Source organism: Ornithodoros turicata, unplaced genomic scaffold, assembly GCF_037126465.1.
Source record: "Ornithodoros turicata isolate Travis unplaced genomic scaffold, ASM3712646v1 Chromosome23, whole genome shotgun sequence".
In the NCBI taxonomy this organism is placed as follows: domain Eukaryota; kingdom Metazoa; phylum Arthropoda; class Arachnida; order Ixodida; family Argasidae; genus Ornithodoros; species Ornithodoros turicata.
Genome location: NW_026999342.1, coordinates 3,389,706 through 3,406,572, shown reverse-complemented (window position 1 = coordinate 3,406,572; position 16,867 = coordinate 3,389,706). Strand labels below are relative to the sequence as shown.

The following is a 16,867-nucleotide window of genomic DNA, read 5'->3' as shown; positions in this document are numbered from 1 at the left end:
CCTCCGCTCAACCCTCCGACCAAGAGCTCCTCCGACTCCGTGAGACGCAGTCGTCTTCCCTAAGGCTGGAAGACATTCCGCTTCCCGGCACGGGCATCACGCTCTGCTGCGACACTTCGACCGGCCGTGCAAGACATTTCGTGCCAGCAGAGCTCCGGTGCGCTATCTTCGCTTCTATTCACGACCTGTCCCACCCCGGCGCGCGACCTACTCAGAAACTCATCGCCGAGCGCTACGTGTGGCCATCCATGAATGCGGACATTCGAGCTTGGGTGAGGTGCTGCGTCGCTTGTCAGCGCACAAAGATCCAGCGTCACACCATCACCCCGCTTGGCAAGTTCGCGCCGCCTGACGCCCGCTTCGATTCCGTCCATCTTGACATCCGTCCATCTTGAGTTGGTCCTCTTCCCATCTCGCGCGGATACCGGTACCTTCTCACGGCCCTTGACCGGTTCACCCGCTGGCCAGAGGCTACGCCCATCACCGACAAAACCGCCGAAACCGTAGCCGCCACCTTCCTAAGCAGTTGGGTCGCCCGTTTCGGTGTGCCCTCACGAGTAACAACAGACCGAGGTCCTCAATTTGAAAGCCGCCTTTTCACTGCCTTCACCAATCTACTTGGCACCTCGCACGTAAGAACAAGTTCCTACCACCCTGCGTAGAACGGTTTGGTGTAGAGGTTTCACCGGCACCTCAAGGCTGCCTTGATGGCGCATCAGGTCCGCTCCCACTGGACAGATGCCTTACCCCTAGTGCTTCTCGGCGTCCGTTCTGCCTTCAAGGCCGACCTTGGCTGCAGTCCAGCGCAGCTCGTGTACGGCTGCAGCCTGCGCCTCCCCGCCGAATTATTCGTCGAGTCAAGCTCGCCCTCCACCCCTTCCGAGCTCCTCGACCGCCTCCACCGCGTCTCCACCGCGACAGCCTGCGCCCCGTACCCACCCGTGCCAACTCCTCCTGCAAGCCCTACGTCCCGCAACAACTTGCCACTGCCACCCATGTTTTCCTCCGCATCGACGGAGTTAAGCCATCCCTTGTCCCCCCTATACTGGTCCCCATCCCGTTCTGCACCGCTCTGACAAAACCTTCCGCATACTCATCAATGGACGGGAAGAGACAGTCAGCCTGGACAGGCTTAAGCCCGCCTTTCTGGAAAATGCAGACCATTTCGTCTCGTCACTCTCGAACACCAGACTTCGACCGTACACCTTCGCGCATCCACTGCCAGGCAGAGCACGCAAAGCCATCACCTGGTCCGATCTTTCCTCGCCGTTTTCAGCGGGGGGGGGGGGGGGGGCACTGTAGTGGCGCTTTCAGCCGCCGGACGAAGAAGCCGACGAGACAGCAGCGCCACCCGGCGCGAGGTTAACTTTCTGGCTCGCAGCTTCTCATCCTCACGGACGTTCAGTCCAGTCCAGCCTTGGGACAATAAACTGCTGTCCCCCAAACTTGGAATACACTCTCATTCCTACAGCATCATCATCCAATGAATTTAGTTTCGTTAGTGACATGTGGAAACGTGTGGGAAACGTGTGTGTCATACAAAAACGAGAACAATGAACAATAATAGTTCATCCAACGATAATGTAAGTGTTTTCTCGCCTTTTTAAAGGAAGCAGTGTACCAAAGTCAGGAAAGTAGCTTCGTGACAGGGCATATATTTCTGTAGTATTAACAGCTCACCTCCATGTGCAGGACACCCTGGGCAGCGGCGTCCTTTTCATTCCTCCGGAGTCATACGTGAAGCCATAATATATAAAAAAAATCAGTAGATAACGAGGGGTTTATTCTAATGGTTTTGCCCTGAAATATTTATTCTACTCAGACATTTTGATCGGGCTAGCAGTGTGCGCGACGCTTACCGTTTTATACATGAAATTTCCAGGTAAACATAATCAAGCTCTATTCACAACTTGCGGAGTCACGAATACTTCTGGGCGTTCCACGACTAAGGGCGCTCGGAACCATCCGCCAAGTAGAATTATATCTTTCGCTTTCCTGATTTATTGAAAACAGGAGGCGTACGCCTTTTTGTGACAATGTGAATTACTACAAAGAGGCGTATACGGCCCCCTCGCTCCTGAAATAACAAGCGATAACGGTATCAATCGGCACTGTGGTTCGCGCAGAGCGTGTTTGCTGGGAAACCGGATGTAGTTTTGGCACCAAACCGGAAGCGGTGAAAATGGCATGTATATGACGAGATGCGCTGGCACACCGATAGAGAACGACTTTTTTTTTTTTTTCGTGTATGGGCATGCGCATGCGCAGCTACCTACAGGTGGCCGCCATGTTAGACGGCGTGAAGTAATCTGCTTCAAGGTTACGTGCACGTTTGAGGCCGAGAAACGACGATGCTTTGTATACTCATAATTCCGTACTCATACTCCCGTGTCTCCTCTTTGAGGTTTACCACACAGTCGCCATGAACTGGCGTGGAAGCGCGACGTTCAACAACCCGTCGCTAGGGATGACGCAAACAGGAAAATGGTTCATTGTGCAAAAAATAAATAAATAAATAACAGCGTATAACTGATTTTTAACTACATTGCTGATAAGCGGGACATGACTATTCCGTAACCAAAGTTTTCGCTACCACTTATTGCATTATTCTCGCGCTCTAATTGCTGGGCTTATCACAATCATTCCATCATCGCTCCAGCTTCGTGGCCTTCTCAATGGGATGCTTGTTAGTTAGAGTGGCTTTGACGTGTCCTGAAATGCAACGTCACCGGACTCGCCTACATACGTTTCTCTCCCTGAATGGGCCACACTTGGGAGTCTCCTACGCAAACAGCTCACTCGTCAAATGTGGTAAGTAATACCCAGTATTTGTAAAAGAAAATGACTAGTTGGCTCGACACGATGTCACGAGCGCTTGCGCTTGCACGCGCTCATACTAACTTATCTAGAAAATTTGAAGCGATAGCACCATTAGCTAATGCGGTAGTTGGCTTACTAATTTATGCGCCTTTGTGTTTCTCAGCTTCGATCGTGTCTAGGATGATCCGTTTATTTTCGAGCTTAAGAGACACTGCGTGACAGGGGATTCTCCCACCCAACGGCAACAATAGACATTTTCCAAGTAAGGGCGTGCGGTGGCACCTGCAGGCGGCTGCCATGTTATTTTCGAGGAGACAATTCGTTCCAAGGTTACGCGGACGTTTGAGGCTCGTACATGACGACGCTTTGCACTCGTACTACCTAAAATGCGCTTTCACTCTTTCCGCATTAATCTCCCAATGTTCTCTCGCTATTTCCCCTCGCGATGTGCCAATCCGAAAAGCGTCGCCATGTTCATTTAGGGTTAAAGTACGACGTTCGGCATTCCGTCCCTAGGGCCCACGCGAACATGGAAATGGTCCGTCACATTTGCACAGTTGTCGACGTCAAGCCACGCATTTTTCCTTTGTCCTTGTAACTTCCATCTGAAGCATCTTCGATTAGTGCTTGTGTAGGCCTTCCTGCATGGTAGCAAAATTCAATGCGCGATTTATATAAGTGATATGCACGGTAGATCGTGGAATTTTATTTTCACAACAACGTCCACTGACGTGGGGGGTTGATAGCATGAGAGCAGCTTTCAATTTCAATGGGATAGCTTTGTTGATCTAGCTCCTCACCCATCAGAAATTCCTGTGGTCTGCGCCGAAAACTGGCTTACCGCTCAGAAAGCTTACGGCCACTGTAACGGGAAAAAAATCACTTCCTGTAGTCGCATGGCATCCACGGGTCCCGAGGAGGAAGCTAGCTTATGGCCCCCTAGGATATATAGGCAGATGGTCGACGGTGTCGTGTTGTGCGACCTTGCGACACATTTATTTATTTACCCTCAGGCCAGTGAGGGAATACAGAGCGGAGTGGTTAACACACCGGTGATACCGGGCGTTTCACCTACAGTGATACAGCATTCTAACTTTGACAATTACCTTTTTGGAAACTTTTGCCGCTATTAGCAACAAAAGTATTTGAAAAAAAAAAGAAGTTCTGCCTCGTCTGCTTGTTTGTCACAGAAAAGTGCGCGCGGAAGGTGCGGCTAGAGTCACTAAATAGGGAGCAGAGTAGCGACACTGAGGCACGCCGGCGATCGAGCCCGCCGTTTTGAGTCACGTGTGTCTGCGTCGCCTACCAGTGGGACGTCAATATTCCCCTTCTCCAGTGGAGAACAACGCGCAGTCGAGCCAGCTCCCAACCGAGGAAACGGGTTCTGGATGGATGTGATACAACATCAGCGGCGAGTTCTTCGAAGCAGAAAACACGTAACACGATCGCTCCAATCGCAGACACCGAACGGCGGCCTCATGCACAGAAGAGGAAAGTGTGCCACTCTAGAAAACACTAGAGTGGAGGCAAAATGTTAGAGTCGCTAAATAGTGGTACAAGTTATCACGATAACCTGTACCCCTATTTAGTGACTCTAGGTGGAGTGAGAGGAGGAACTGATCCCGCCTCTTGTCATACCTTTTTTCCCCTCGTTTATAGACCTTGATGCTGGTGACGACCGTCTTATCACAAAGAAAGCAAAACAAATGAAGGCAGGGACAGTTCCTCCTCTAGCCGCTTATTTCGCGCTCGCTTTTTTGTGACAATAAACAGGCAGGGCTAAAGCGGCACTTTTATTAATATTTTTTCGACTATTTCTGTTGCTATACCGTGCATAGCTCTTGTTGGGACTGCGGTTTTCCGTGCATGACTTGGTGTTTCTCTAAAAAGAAAGTGAGGTTGGCTTGGCAATTTTCAAAGTTCTAATGAAAAAAATAAATGTTCTTCAATAAAAAATAAAAAAAATGGCAGATACGATACAAGTTATCTCAAATCAACGACAGCGACAGAGTTGTTTGTTTGAGCCTGTCGCTACGCGTCGTTTATGAGCTGAGTTCATGCATTGGCTTGTGCAGCGCGATGTGCCCAAAGCTCTCCAGGAGACGTATACGTCTTAGGATGGACCATAATGAGGCCAGCGCCACAGCAACGTGACAATCTGAAATGACTGGTGAATCTTCTTCTTCTTTTCTGTGTTTCGACGATATGACATACGGGGTAGGATCTTCACGAAATTTAGCCCTTAACAGCTGTCGCTGTAAAATTGTCCAAAGCCTTCCTAAATGGCTGCAAAATATTCCAGAAGCTAATCGACGAATATCCCATCCTCCGCCGAGTACGTCCCCAGTTATAATTTTTTATCACTTTCGGTGAAACATCCTGTTTAACAGCGCCTGCTCCCCCTTAAAGAATGTCACATCCGGCGTCCCACAAAGCACTGTACTTGGCCCTCTCCTATTTCTACTCTACATCAATGACCTCCCTCTGGTATGCAACTCATCCATCCGAATTTTTGCTGACGACTGTGTTGTATATAGGGCTATCTCCAGGAGCCATGACCAAGACAATTTACAATATGACATGGATAAAATTTCGGACTGATGTTCATCATGGCAAATGCATCTAAATAACACCAAATGTAAAATCGTTCACTTTTCAAGGAAGCGTTGTAGCCTGCATTATAAATATAAGGTTAAATCAGGAGCTCTCACGACCTGTGATTCGTACAAATATCTTGGCGTCTTACTAACCGCAGACCTGGAGTGGAGCTCTCATATTAACTCTATATCCGCTGAAGCTAACCGAACTCTAGGGTATCTTAAACGTAATCTCCGCCCTTGCCCACCACAGGTACGGCTCCGACCCTACGAACATTTGTAAGGCCAAAACTTGAGTATGCATCTGCCCATATGGAACCCCCACCAGCATTATTTAATCGCCTCCCTCGAGGTGATTCAAAACAGGGCTGTACGTTTTATTACCTCATCTTACTCCCGCTTCACAAGTGTATCTGCCCTTCAGTTACACCATAATATAGCTCTCCTCTCCACCAGGCGCCATATGCCTCTTACACAAGATTTACCACAACACCACACTTCACACTAACCTGCTTCTCCCACCTGATTACATTTCCAACAGGGTTGATCATGGTAAAAAGATTAAGCTTGTTCACTGTCATTCTAATCACTGCCAGCAATCATTCATTCCAACTGCAGTCAGGGAGTGGAATGCACTACCTGAGCTTATCATCAACATTACTGACCCCAGTTATTTCGCCGTCACTTATGTTCACACATCCGTGTAACATGATATTTTTCTATGCTAGACGTCCAGTGCTTTATGTACTTTTTGTTCCTTGTTGTTATTTTTTCTCTTGTAAGTTCGTGTGCTTGCTATCCTATTTTGTTTCTTCGCTCACCCCTCATGTAATGCCCTCGGGCCTTTGAGGTAATGAAAATAAATAAATAAATCAATAATAAGAACGCTCCTCTTTACTAAACATGACATCTCCTTTTGCGGAGTGTGACGCTCACACGCTCCTACCAACAACACAACACGCGCAATTACCCACACAAGTCGGAGTGGTTCTCGCGCTTTCCACCCTCCTCTCCGGTTGGATCTCCCTGCAACTTAATTAATCTTCTTAGTGGTCCTGACGGCTGGATCAGAAGATGACTCTACCGGAAAAGAACACTCAGTGACACCCAGAGACCTAGAGGCGCTTTGCACACGCAACATGCACACATCGCGTGCATACGCAACGCTCCCTTGGCTTAACATCCGTTTAGCAGAGGCTGCGGAGTGGGAGGAACAAAGTGGATGGAGCGCTCTCTGCAGAGCTGCTGCTTAACGTGCTCACTGTGCTAATATTCAGAGAGAAAGAGAGAGAGTGTTTATTGCCCCGCACAAAATTTTACACTCTACAACGATGTCTGCGAGGTGATGCTGTGACGCTGCCCAAACTAATAACATTATACACGTTCTACACTCTTAAAAATGAACGTCACCGCATAACAGGCTCCTAGCCAGCCATCATCTCGAATGATATCGTTATCTGCCCTGATTTGTTGAAAACGGGAGGCGTACGCCTTTTTTGTGACACTTATTCTGTTCATAATTGTCACAGAAAAGGCGTACGCCTCCCGTTTTCAACAAATCAGGGTAGATAACGATATCATTCGAGATGATGGTTGGCTAGGAGCGTGCTGTGCGGTGAAGTTCATTTTTAAGCGTGCATAGTACTAACTGTCCTGTGAGACCACTTAAAGCATCGTACCAGGGTAATGGTCGAGCAAGTTAAGGCGTCCCGCTTGTTGGTGGTAGCCAAGGTCGTGCTGAAGACTAGGAGGTGGTGGGTTCGAATCCTACAATCGGTGTGCTGTCAGAGGTTTTCCCTAGCTTTTCTGAAGTCTTTCCAGACGAATGTCAGGCAGAATGTCGGCACAGTTCCCCTGAAGTCTGCCCAGGACGCATACTATATCCCCTGTCCCTACTCCTTTCCGCTGCGTTCTCTCCATCTGTCCACGCGTGTATTCCGCTCATAGCCACAGGTGCTTCGCGGTGCCAACATGGAATGAAAAAGAATATGAAGCGTCGACAACTTTTCGAGAAAAGAAACAAAGAGAAGATTTTCCAATGTCCATCAGTATCAAAATGATTCACTCAGGTGGCTGTACATGCAGCCTAAAACACATAGCAAATTCCTGCTTAAAGGTAGGGAACTGAGATATGGAACGAATATAGATAAATTGATACGAGCAGCACAGCGTCATAACGGCAATAAGCGCGCTAAGTGGCTGCTCCGTAGCGCGTGTGCTTGGCACTCCTGGCGTTCAGTGGTTACGTTCGTATTTCGAGTTTCGTACGGGCTCTTCACGCCCCAGTTTTTGGAGGGTGCACGAAAAAGGGGTACAGTGCTCCATCACGTGACCTCTAATCTCTTCTCCACAAAAGCGAAGAAAGAGAACTCAGGACGCGGAGCGACAGCACAAGAGAGAGAGTAGAAAAAAAGAGAGAGGAAGAAACGGCAACATAGCGAGTATGTTCAGGCGTTCCAATGCCGTTTGATAGCTGCTCCAGGAGCATGAAACTCGGAGCGCCAGTGAAGAGAGGAGCTACTTAAGGCAACCAGTGATTTGATGACGATTAAAGAACGCGCGCGACATCGCTGTGGTCGTCATCGTCGCTGTTACACTGCCCCCCTCCGGATGTGTCACCCTCGACGTCAGGTGACGCGACGTCGGTGATAAAATTTATTGATAGGTCATGACTTGTAGTGAAGTGAAGCATGTGGAATGTAGTGTACTGAAGCGGGAGACGACGACGTGGAAGGTGAAGGTGACGTGAAAGATGATGTCAACATGGCGTGATCTGCTACAGATGGGAAGGTCCGTGCTCCGAGTGTTCCTGTCTTCATGTCGGGTCTGCTAGGTCGTTCGGAGCTGGAGTGTCGATGGCCAGAACAGCAGCCGTTCCGTCGGAACGAGCCAGCACCACCACCAAATGATACCAGTAGCATAGCGGCATGATGATCATGACGATGGCAGTCGTTGCGGTATGAGCAGCATACAGATGGATTTACAAAGTCCGCATGAACAAATTCGACACGTGGAGGTCAATAAAAAAAATGAAACGTTTTGGTTGAATAGAACAAATAATAACAGCAGAAGTGTAAGCAGAAGAGGCTGATTAATGACTATGCCACTAAATGGTCGTATAAACATTACTTAAATTGCTTGGCGTCGGCAGTGAAGGTAATGGCACAGGGAAGGAGGTTGACACCGTGCGGCCATGTACCACGCTTAAATCAATCCTGAAATGACCTTTTTTTAGGAAAAGGAATGCCTACTTTCTGCATGTATCGGCACGGGCCGAGATATACAGGGTGTTCCACGGGAGGATGTCAATGAAATTCATAAAAATAAATTTTGCTTCGGAAAAATATGAAACTACATGGAATACGCCCATACTGACTTTTGCCACAGATTGAGGCCGTTTGCATTCGTGTCACGCATAAGTAAGCTAATTGTTTTTTATTGAAATCGCAAATTAACCAAGCATAGGTAGCATTTTCTCCATGAATATGGAAGCCTATCGCCATAGCACACTATTCCACTCAAAATTGCGGGGTGTTTCACGAGATTTCTACAAAAATTAGGCAGCCGCACATCAATCACTTAGCGAAGTGCGATCGCTGATATGAGAGTTTTAGTACATCGTACGCAAATGCGTTAGATTACGTGATAGATAGCGTTGTTGGTTCTGCGCAATGCTCAAAGCTCTGTTTATGGAGATGACATTGCTTGAAGCAAGATTGTTCATGTTTGTCTTCCTTCAATCTTCGGCGATGTCATCTTCAGATTATCATCAGCTCGCTTGCATACTACACTCTTAAAAACGAACTTCACCGTAAAGTACGCTCCTAGCCAACAATCACCTCGAATGATATCGTTATCTTCCCTGATTTCTTGACAACGGTAGGCGTACGCCTTTTTTGTGACACTTATGCTGTTCATAATTGTCACAGAAAAGGCGTACGCCTCCCGTTTTCAACAAATCAGGGAAGATAACGATATCATTTGAGATGATGGTTGACTAGGAGCGTGCTGTGCGGTGAAGTTCATGTTTAAGACTGTATTTCTATGTTCGGTTTATGACTTGCGCGTGCGCAAAGGCGATAGCGTACGAACACACACTATTTACGTTTGCAGAACTGTTGCCTCCGCACAAATACCTTCCCTCCTGAGCTAGAATAAACAAATCACGCCGCAAACACATCTTTTGCTCTTATCAACGTATGTATCGTCAGTTGCCAGCCACTAATAATGGCGGGTAGCGCGATAAGGCTTTCGATCGGAATAAAACTCTGTCGCCCTTTCTACATCACCGCGATAAAAGCGGCGCCAAGAATTCCGCAAACGCAAATTTCACCGAGCATACTCTAAGGAATTCTCTGTTACCTGCGACACTTTGCACTTTAAAAGCAGAGCTTCAGCGCATAGCACGCTCTGCGCCAACTGTGGCCACGAACGATAGGGTTACCGCTTCTGGTTCGAAGAGAGAGGAACGCGTACACCTTTTTGTGTCTATTATCACCCATCCAAATTAACACAAAAAGGCATACCCCCCCCCCCCGCCGTCCTCAAATCAGAAGCTACAAGCCTATCATCATACGCGGCAACGGCTGACGCGGCGCGTGTTATGCGGTGAAGCTCTGTTTTCAGAGTTTGTGGCTGTACCACGAGAGAGGGCAGCACGCATGAAAGGAACGAAAGAGAGGAGGAGCCCTATTGCTCTGAGAAGTTAAGCCGAGATATGGAGTCACCCCAATGACATCACCGCTCGCGGTTTCGGTTACATTCACCTCTGTGGGAGCCCCCACGCATATTTTCGTAATACTTGAATACTTGGAGAGGCGTGGTGATAACGCGCCGAAGTGGCCCCCAAAGTGACGTGTGCAAAGCGCCCTCATTGGGCTATATAGGTAACGTGACCCCCGTGTGCCTCCAAAGAAGCGACAGCTCATCTCCTATCCTCGCGTCACTTGCCCCACGCTTCTCTTCTGTCGAAGAGCAGTTGGGGAGGCCTCCTTTACTTCTTTCCTCTATGGGAGCCCACACTCTTAAAAATGAACTTCACCGCATAGCACGCTCCTAGCCAACCATCATCCCGAATGACAACGTTCTCGCCCCTGATTTGTTGAAAACGGGAGGAGGAGCCTATTTTGTGCCCATTATGCACGGCACAAAATAGGCTCCTCCTCCCGTTTTCAACAAATCAGGGGCGAGAACGTTGTCATTCGGGATGATGGTTGGCTAGGAGCGTGCTATGTGGTGAAGTTCATTTTTAAGAGTGCAGGAAAGCATAGTTTCGTAGTAGTTGGAATACTTGGAAAGGTGTTGTGGTATCGCTCCGTAGTGGCCCCCAAAGTGGCGTGTGCAATGCAACCTCATTGGGCTATTCAGTCATTCGAAAAGTCCGAATGGTGTGATGATCGCTGTTCTTGGAACGTCCTCCGGAGCCAAGGGGATCTGATGGTATACCTTGGTGAGATCGATCTTGCTGAACAATTTTGAGCCCGCAAGGTTCATAGTGAAGTCGTGGATGTTGGGAAGCGGGTAGCGATCGGGCTTGGTGACGTTGTTCAAGGCGCGATAATTTTCATGTCGGCGCTAGTCGACAGTTTTCTTGGGGACCATGAGGAGTGTCGAGGCCCAATCACTTGAAGAAGGACAAGCAGTACCATCCGTTTTGGGGAATTTTCCATTTGTCCACAGCAAGGCGTCGAGGCTTGAAGTGCACAGCAAAACAAGTGCAACAGGTCATGGCGCACAGCTCTCATCCAATCAAGAGGAATGGAAAGAAAAAGGGAATTCGCGGAGCACTGCAGCAAAGGGCGATGCAAGGGCAGAAAGTGTCGTCGTAGGGTAAGGAATACGGGGTGTCGAACTCGAGCCGAAGACATGAAGTTTCATTGTAAAGTCGACGAGGCGATTTCTTGTAAACGTCAACAAGGAGGCCGAAATGGTGCAGGAAATCGGCTCCGATAATGGGAAAGTCGAATGCGGCGACCTAAAAAATTGAAGGGAAAGCGCGCCGCCGTCCAAGGTTTACCGTCACTGACCGCTCTCCGTGGACTGCAATGTCGAAGTTGCTCACTACGGAGAGGTGGTACAGGGGACACTTTAGCTTGTCCACGTGCACTCTTAAAAATGAACTTCACCGCATAGCACGCAACGAGCCAACCATCATCTCAAATGATATCGTTATCTGCCCTGATTTGTTGAAAACGGGAGGCGTACGCCTTTTCTGTGACAATTATGAACAGCATAAGTGTCACAAAAAAGGCGTACGCCTCCCGTTTCGATCAAATCAGGGCAGATAACGATATCATTTGAGATGATGGTTGGCTCGTAGCGTGCTATGCGGTGAAGTTCATTTTTAAGAGTGTGAGACGCCGCGATTATGCTAATTTCGGTCCCTGTGTCGACGAGGAAACTTCGGCGCAAAGATCAGTAGGGTATGAATGGCCCGACATTGAGCATTTTGAGTAGCGGGGCCGCTCGCCGCCACTAGCAATCCCCCAGGGCATTTCCCGGTGAAGAACAAGGGGGCGTGCAGTTGTGAGAATGGGCGCAAAAAGTCCATACGCCTCCCGTTTTCAACAAATCAGGGCAGATAACGATATCATTCGAGATTATGGTTGGCTAGGAGCGTGCTATGTGGTGAAGTTCATTTTTAAGAGTGTGGGATGTGATGCCTGCCTGTTGGAATTGGCGTTCGGCTAGCAAAAACCATGCGGTGGGCACAGAATATACGGTGCCGGTTGGTACATACATACCAAGTAGTACGGTGGGATTAGCGTTGTAGAAGCGTTGTAGTGTTGTGAGGTGCAAGACTGTCCTTGTATAAGCATTCCAAGTATGGAGATGTGGCTCCACCAGAGCATGCGATATGTGAAGGGGTATTGCGCTTGCACGTGCTCTACAATATTTTATCAGTCGCGCTTCGGTTACTGTGCCCAGCCAGAAGCGACCACCCACGTTGTCGTCAGGGTAATTTTTGTTTGCACATGCCGACCAATGTCTGAGGCACGAGAAGACAATGTCGTCACTGATTTGAGTGATCGTGTAGGCAAAGGGATGAAGACCCAAAGCACACTTTACATGCGCTTTCTTCTGGCAGTGTTAGGATTGAGTTTCAAATGAATTTTCTCTTGCACATTGTTTAACTGTTTTAGGTATCTCTCTGTTGTCTGCTGTCAACTGGAAGACCTGCATGAAAGAAATGACGCTCAAAGATTCGGCTGACGTCCGCAGCACGTACATATACATGCTCAGTCTTGTTCCAGGTAAGCAGATTTTTATGACTCTCGAAAGTGCAGCGCCCTGCAAGGAGAAACATGTGATTTCCGAATGTTTGTGGGGCATGTGCTGAGTTTTCTTCAGTACGTGACGTTCAGCAGTCCAGCCAATTGCTGTGACTACAGGATTGCTGTGCCTGAACAACCTGCGTATGACACATGCTGACTTCCCTTTTCCGCGTTTGTTACAGCAGCACGAGCATAATTAACGTATAACGCAAGTGTAAAAAAAAGGCTAGTATGAAATTGTTAAGCTAATTGGGCTGTGCAAGAGTTGTGTGACACGCATGGAATAGACCTTCTACGTGGTTTATCGTTTCAACCAGCCGTACCTTACAGGGGAAGGGAAACAATTGCTGAGAAGCAAACGAAGTTGGTGACCAGAAGGCACTGCAAACCCCTAGGGAGGCTAAAAGAGGGCTCGCACACAACGTGTGTTCGTTTCAGTTCCCTAGTCTCGGGGTTTTACTGACATGTTTACAGGGCAAAACATTATATTTATATAAACATGGTGCTTGCTGTAACGTGTCCCTGAATTATATAAAGAATCCTAGAAATTGTACAAGGATGCCGCTTGCTGTATTGGTGTTTGCGGTACCTTTGCCACCAGGAAATACCGATTTTGTCAATTTTCAGCTGCAATGAATTGAATTTTTAATCTCGCTAATTTGCCAAGTCAACTCCACATTTTTCCAGCGGAAATGGAAAGCGCGTGTTCGTTTTACTCGAAAATATCATTAAAGGCATCCAGCACCACACAAGAAAAAAAATCAATAAACACGGTTTTGGGACTCTCAAGTTGCCGGGTGCGCGTATTTCAGCGCCACACTCCTAAAAACAGAACTTCACCGCATGGCACTATCTTAGCCAACCATAATCTCGAATGACATTGTTCTCTCCCCTGATTGCTGTAAATGGTACACTCGCATACCACGCATAGCACGCTGTGCGCCAACCACTGCCACGAATGATAGGGTTATCGCGTCTGATTCGAAGAGAGAGGTGGGCGTACGCCTTTTTGTGGCAATTTGGATATATAAAAATTGCCACAAAAAGGCGGACCCCCCACCCTTTCTCTTCGAATCAGAAGCGATAACCCTATGATTCTTGGCAAAGTTGGCACACAGCGTGCTATGCGATGAAGTGCTGTTGTGAGAGTATAGGGGTACGTGTGACAATTGTTATGCATGTTATTCATGTTATTTCTGTTATTGTTATTGTTTCCTGGTCCAGGTACCTCGTCAGGCTTTATGCCTTTTGTACCTGGCCCACATTCCTGCGGAAATGAAAATGAAATAAATGAAAATGATAAATGAATTATGAGCTGCATAAGTGCACAAAAAGGCGTACGCCTCCCGTTTTCGAGAAATAAAGGGAAAAAACGATGTCATTGGAGATGATGGTTGGCTAGGAGCGAGCTATGCGGTGAAGTTCATTTTTAAGAGTGATACGGACCGTCGCTGCTCCACCCCCTTGACATTCGTTCGCCGCACAAAATCTGCTTCCTCTGATAACGTCACGCCTTCATTTTAACCTGACGGTTCTGTAGTCTCATATCTCAACTTCACCGTCATTTTAACGTGTGTGTGTTAGACAGAGGCGTCAGGTAAAAATGAAGGCGTGACGTTAACAGAGGAAGCAGATTTTGTGCGGCGAAGGAATGTCAAGGTGGTAGAGCAACGACGGCCAGCATGGCGCTGGAATACGCACGCCCGACAACTTGCGAGTCCGAAAACGACGGTTTCTGCTTTTTTTTCTTATTCTTGTGTTTCTGCTGTGGTGCTGGACGCCTTCAGTGATGTTTGAGGGTAAATCGAACGTGTGCTTTCCATTTCCACTGAAAAAGCGTGGGATTGACTTGGCAAATTAGTGAAATCAATTTTAAATATGCAATTTACTGCAGTTGAAAATTGACGAAATCGGTCGGTGGCAAAAGTGCCGCAAAGACCAATGCAGCAAGCGGCATCCTTATACGACGTCTAGAATTCTTTATGTAATTCGTGGACACCTTACAGGAAACTCCCTGTATACAGGGTGTTCGCATAAACATGTCATTGAATTATAACAATAGAAAAAACTGCGCTACCTAGAATCAAGCGGTCAACGGCATTTGTTCTTACAAGGTTTTTGCCACCTCCTGATGTGGATGTCAATTTTTACGAACTGAAATAGAATGAAAGATGGAAGTCACTGAAAAGGTTAGTCAGCTGTAGGACTCGAACCCACATCTTCTGGATTACCGGTCCAGGTCCAGGTCCTCATGAAATAGAAAATTTCCCAAGTAAATGTCACTTTATACCCCACCAATATGAAGAGCGTGTCGAATTTACTCAAATTCATGACAATTGACAGGGATATTCAGGAGCTATCCCATCGGAAAAATATCCGAACATCACGCTTTTCGCAGCGTCCAGACCATAGCGCGCGACGATTTTTTCAGCACAATTGTTACAGGTCGGACAAAAGGAAGTTAGAAACCATGCCCCACGGTTGGAAACCATGCCCGATAGTAGAAGGGTAACACAGGCATAACTTATCTCATCCATCTTCCGCTGAGATAATGACTCCCCTCTCCCAATTTCAATAACTGTCACTTTTTCTACTATCCCTCTGTGGGCTGGGTTTGCAACCTCATTTCGCCGGGCTGACAACGACTGCGCTCAAAAATCGTCGAGCGCTATGGTCTGGGTCTCCGAAAAGCATGACGTTCGGCTGTTTGCCGATGGGATAGGTGAATCGCCCACCTCATCATCATCGAATATGTGTGTGTGTGTCCGATGGGACATCTCCTCGATATCCCTGTGAAGTATCACGAATTTGAATAAATTCGACACGCTCTTCATATATTGTTGGGGTAAAAACGCGAATTTTGCTTGGCAAATTTTTGAGTTCAGTTCGTAAAATGTACATAATAAAACTTACGTTACATGACACTCACACAAGGAGGTGTCAAAAACGCAGTAAGAACAAGTGCCGTATACACCGTGATTCTAGTTGGCGTATTTTTTTTATTATAACTCAATTAGACTTTTTCTGTGACACCATGTACATCATTTACGACTCAATGCTCAATAATTGAGTTCTCTACTAAATTGCATTGCGTGCATAACTGTTTCTTAGGTTTGGAATACTTCAAGAATGTCATATTGATGGGTTCATCCCGAGATAAGCTCGTGCCTATCTATTCATCCAATATTCAGCACTGCAATGAATCTCTCGCTGACAAGACGGTAACTGGTTAGTGCTATTCATGATAATACATTTAACATCGTGGACTTCACTCGACGATTGTGTACACAGGAAAAGCCATCGACGAGATGATCCTGAACCTACTGGGACCGCTGCTCAAGCGAGACGACATTACCCTGACACGGTACAACGTCTTCATGGACTTTGGCATCCTGGGCTTCCTCAATGTTTTTCCGAGCGTGTCGCACGTGTGGCCACTCGCATGTGGGAATCTCTTCGAAAGATTGATGTTACTCACAGGAGCAGAATATTTCAATTAATGATCTTATACTCCGCTTGATACTTCAACATTACTGTGGCATGTACAGGCTACATATCTTTCAATCTGTCAGCGATGGGGTGTATCTTCCTGCGGTAACAAATAAAATGCCTACTCGCCTACTTGAACGAATTTCCTAAATCTCACGCAAAACTTAATCGATTGGGATTCTTCATAAGTAGGCGACCTCGTCGAGAGTTTCTCTCGTCTTCGCCCTTTATTCAAGTCTGCCAGCAGCTGCGGGGAGGGCATTCGGGGCGCAATGTTGCTAGCAGCAATGCAGCCTCTGTGACTTCACGCCTCTCAAAAATACAAATGAAATTTACGATACTACCGCTTTATATAGAGAAAGAATATTTTTTTGGAGAATACACCGTTGGCACGACAACGGCATCAATTCGATACGATATACGTACTCTGTCGCCTTCATATTGATGGACTTGCACGGCATACAGGTTCAATAGGGGCCCACTAATCATTTCGCAGTGCAGGCTCAATATAAAATTTATAGACCCTGTCGCAATAAAAGCTCAATAAGAAATCAGTGGCCAATTCCCAACAGACTTTCTCCAAGAAGTTCATACAGGGTTTATAAACTTCTTGCTGATTGTACCAAAGCTTTGGGTTGATGGCTGATAGAGGTTCTACAACGATTTGGTTATCTATTTTCGACGATA

The 16,867-nt window shown here is 47.3% G+C and overlaps 1 protein-coding gene across 3 annotated transcripts in view; it reads left to right on the top strand.

The window, feature by feature from the left end:
- LOC135373293 (protein FAM135A-like) overlaps positions 1-16,293 on the top strand; it is a 171,011-nt gene extending 154,718 nt beyond the window's left edge. For all 3 annotated transcript variants that reach the window (XM_064606519.1, XM_064606518.1, XM_064606517.1), the window contains 4 exons: positions 2,660-2,811; positions 12,560-12,670; positions 15,803-15,919; positions 15,983-16,293. In XM_064606519.1, coding sequence (XP_064462589.1) covers positions 2,660-2,811; positions 12,560-12,670; positions 15,803-15,919; positions 15,983-16,191 — 589 coding nt within the window. In that variant the 3' untranslated portion in view covers positions 16,192-16,293. The remainder of the gene's footprint in view (positions 1-2,659; positions 2,812-12,559; positions 12,671-15,802; positions 15,920-15,982) is intronic.
- The last annotated feature ends 574 nt before the right edge of the window (positions 16,294-16,867 follow it).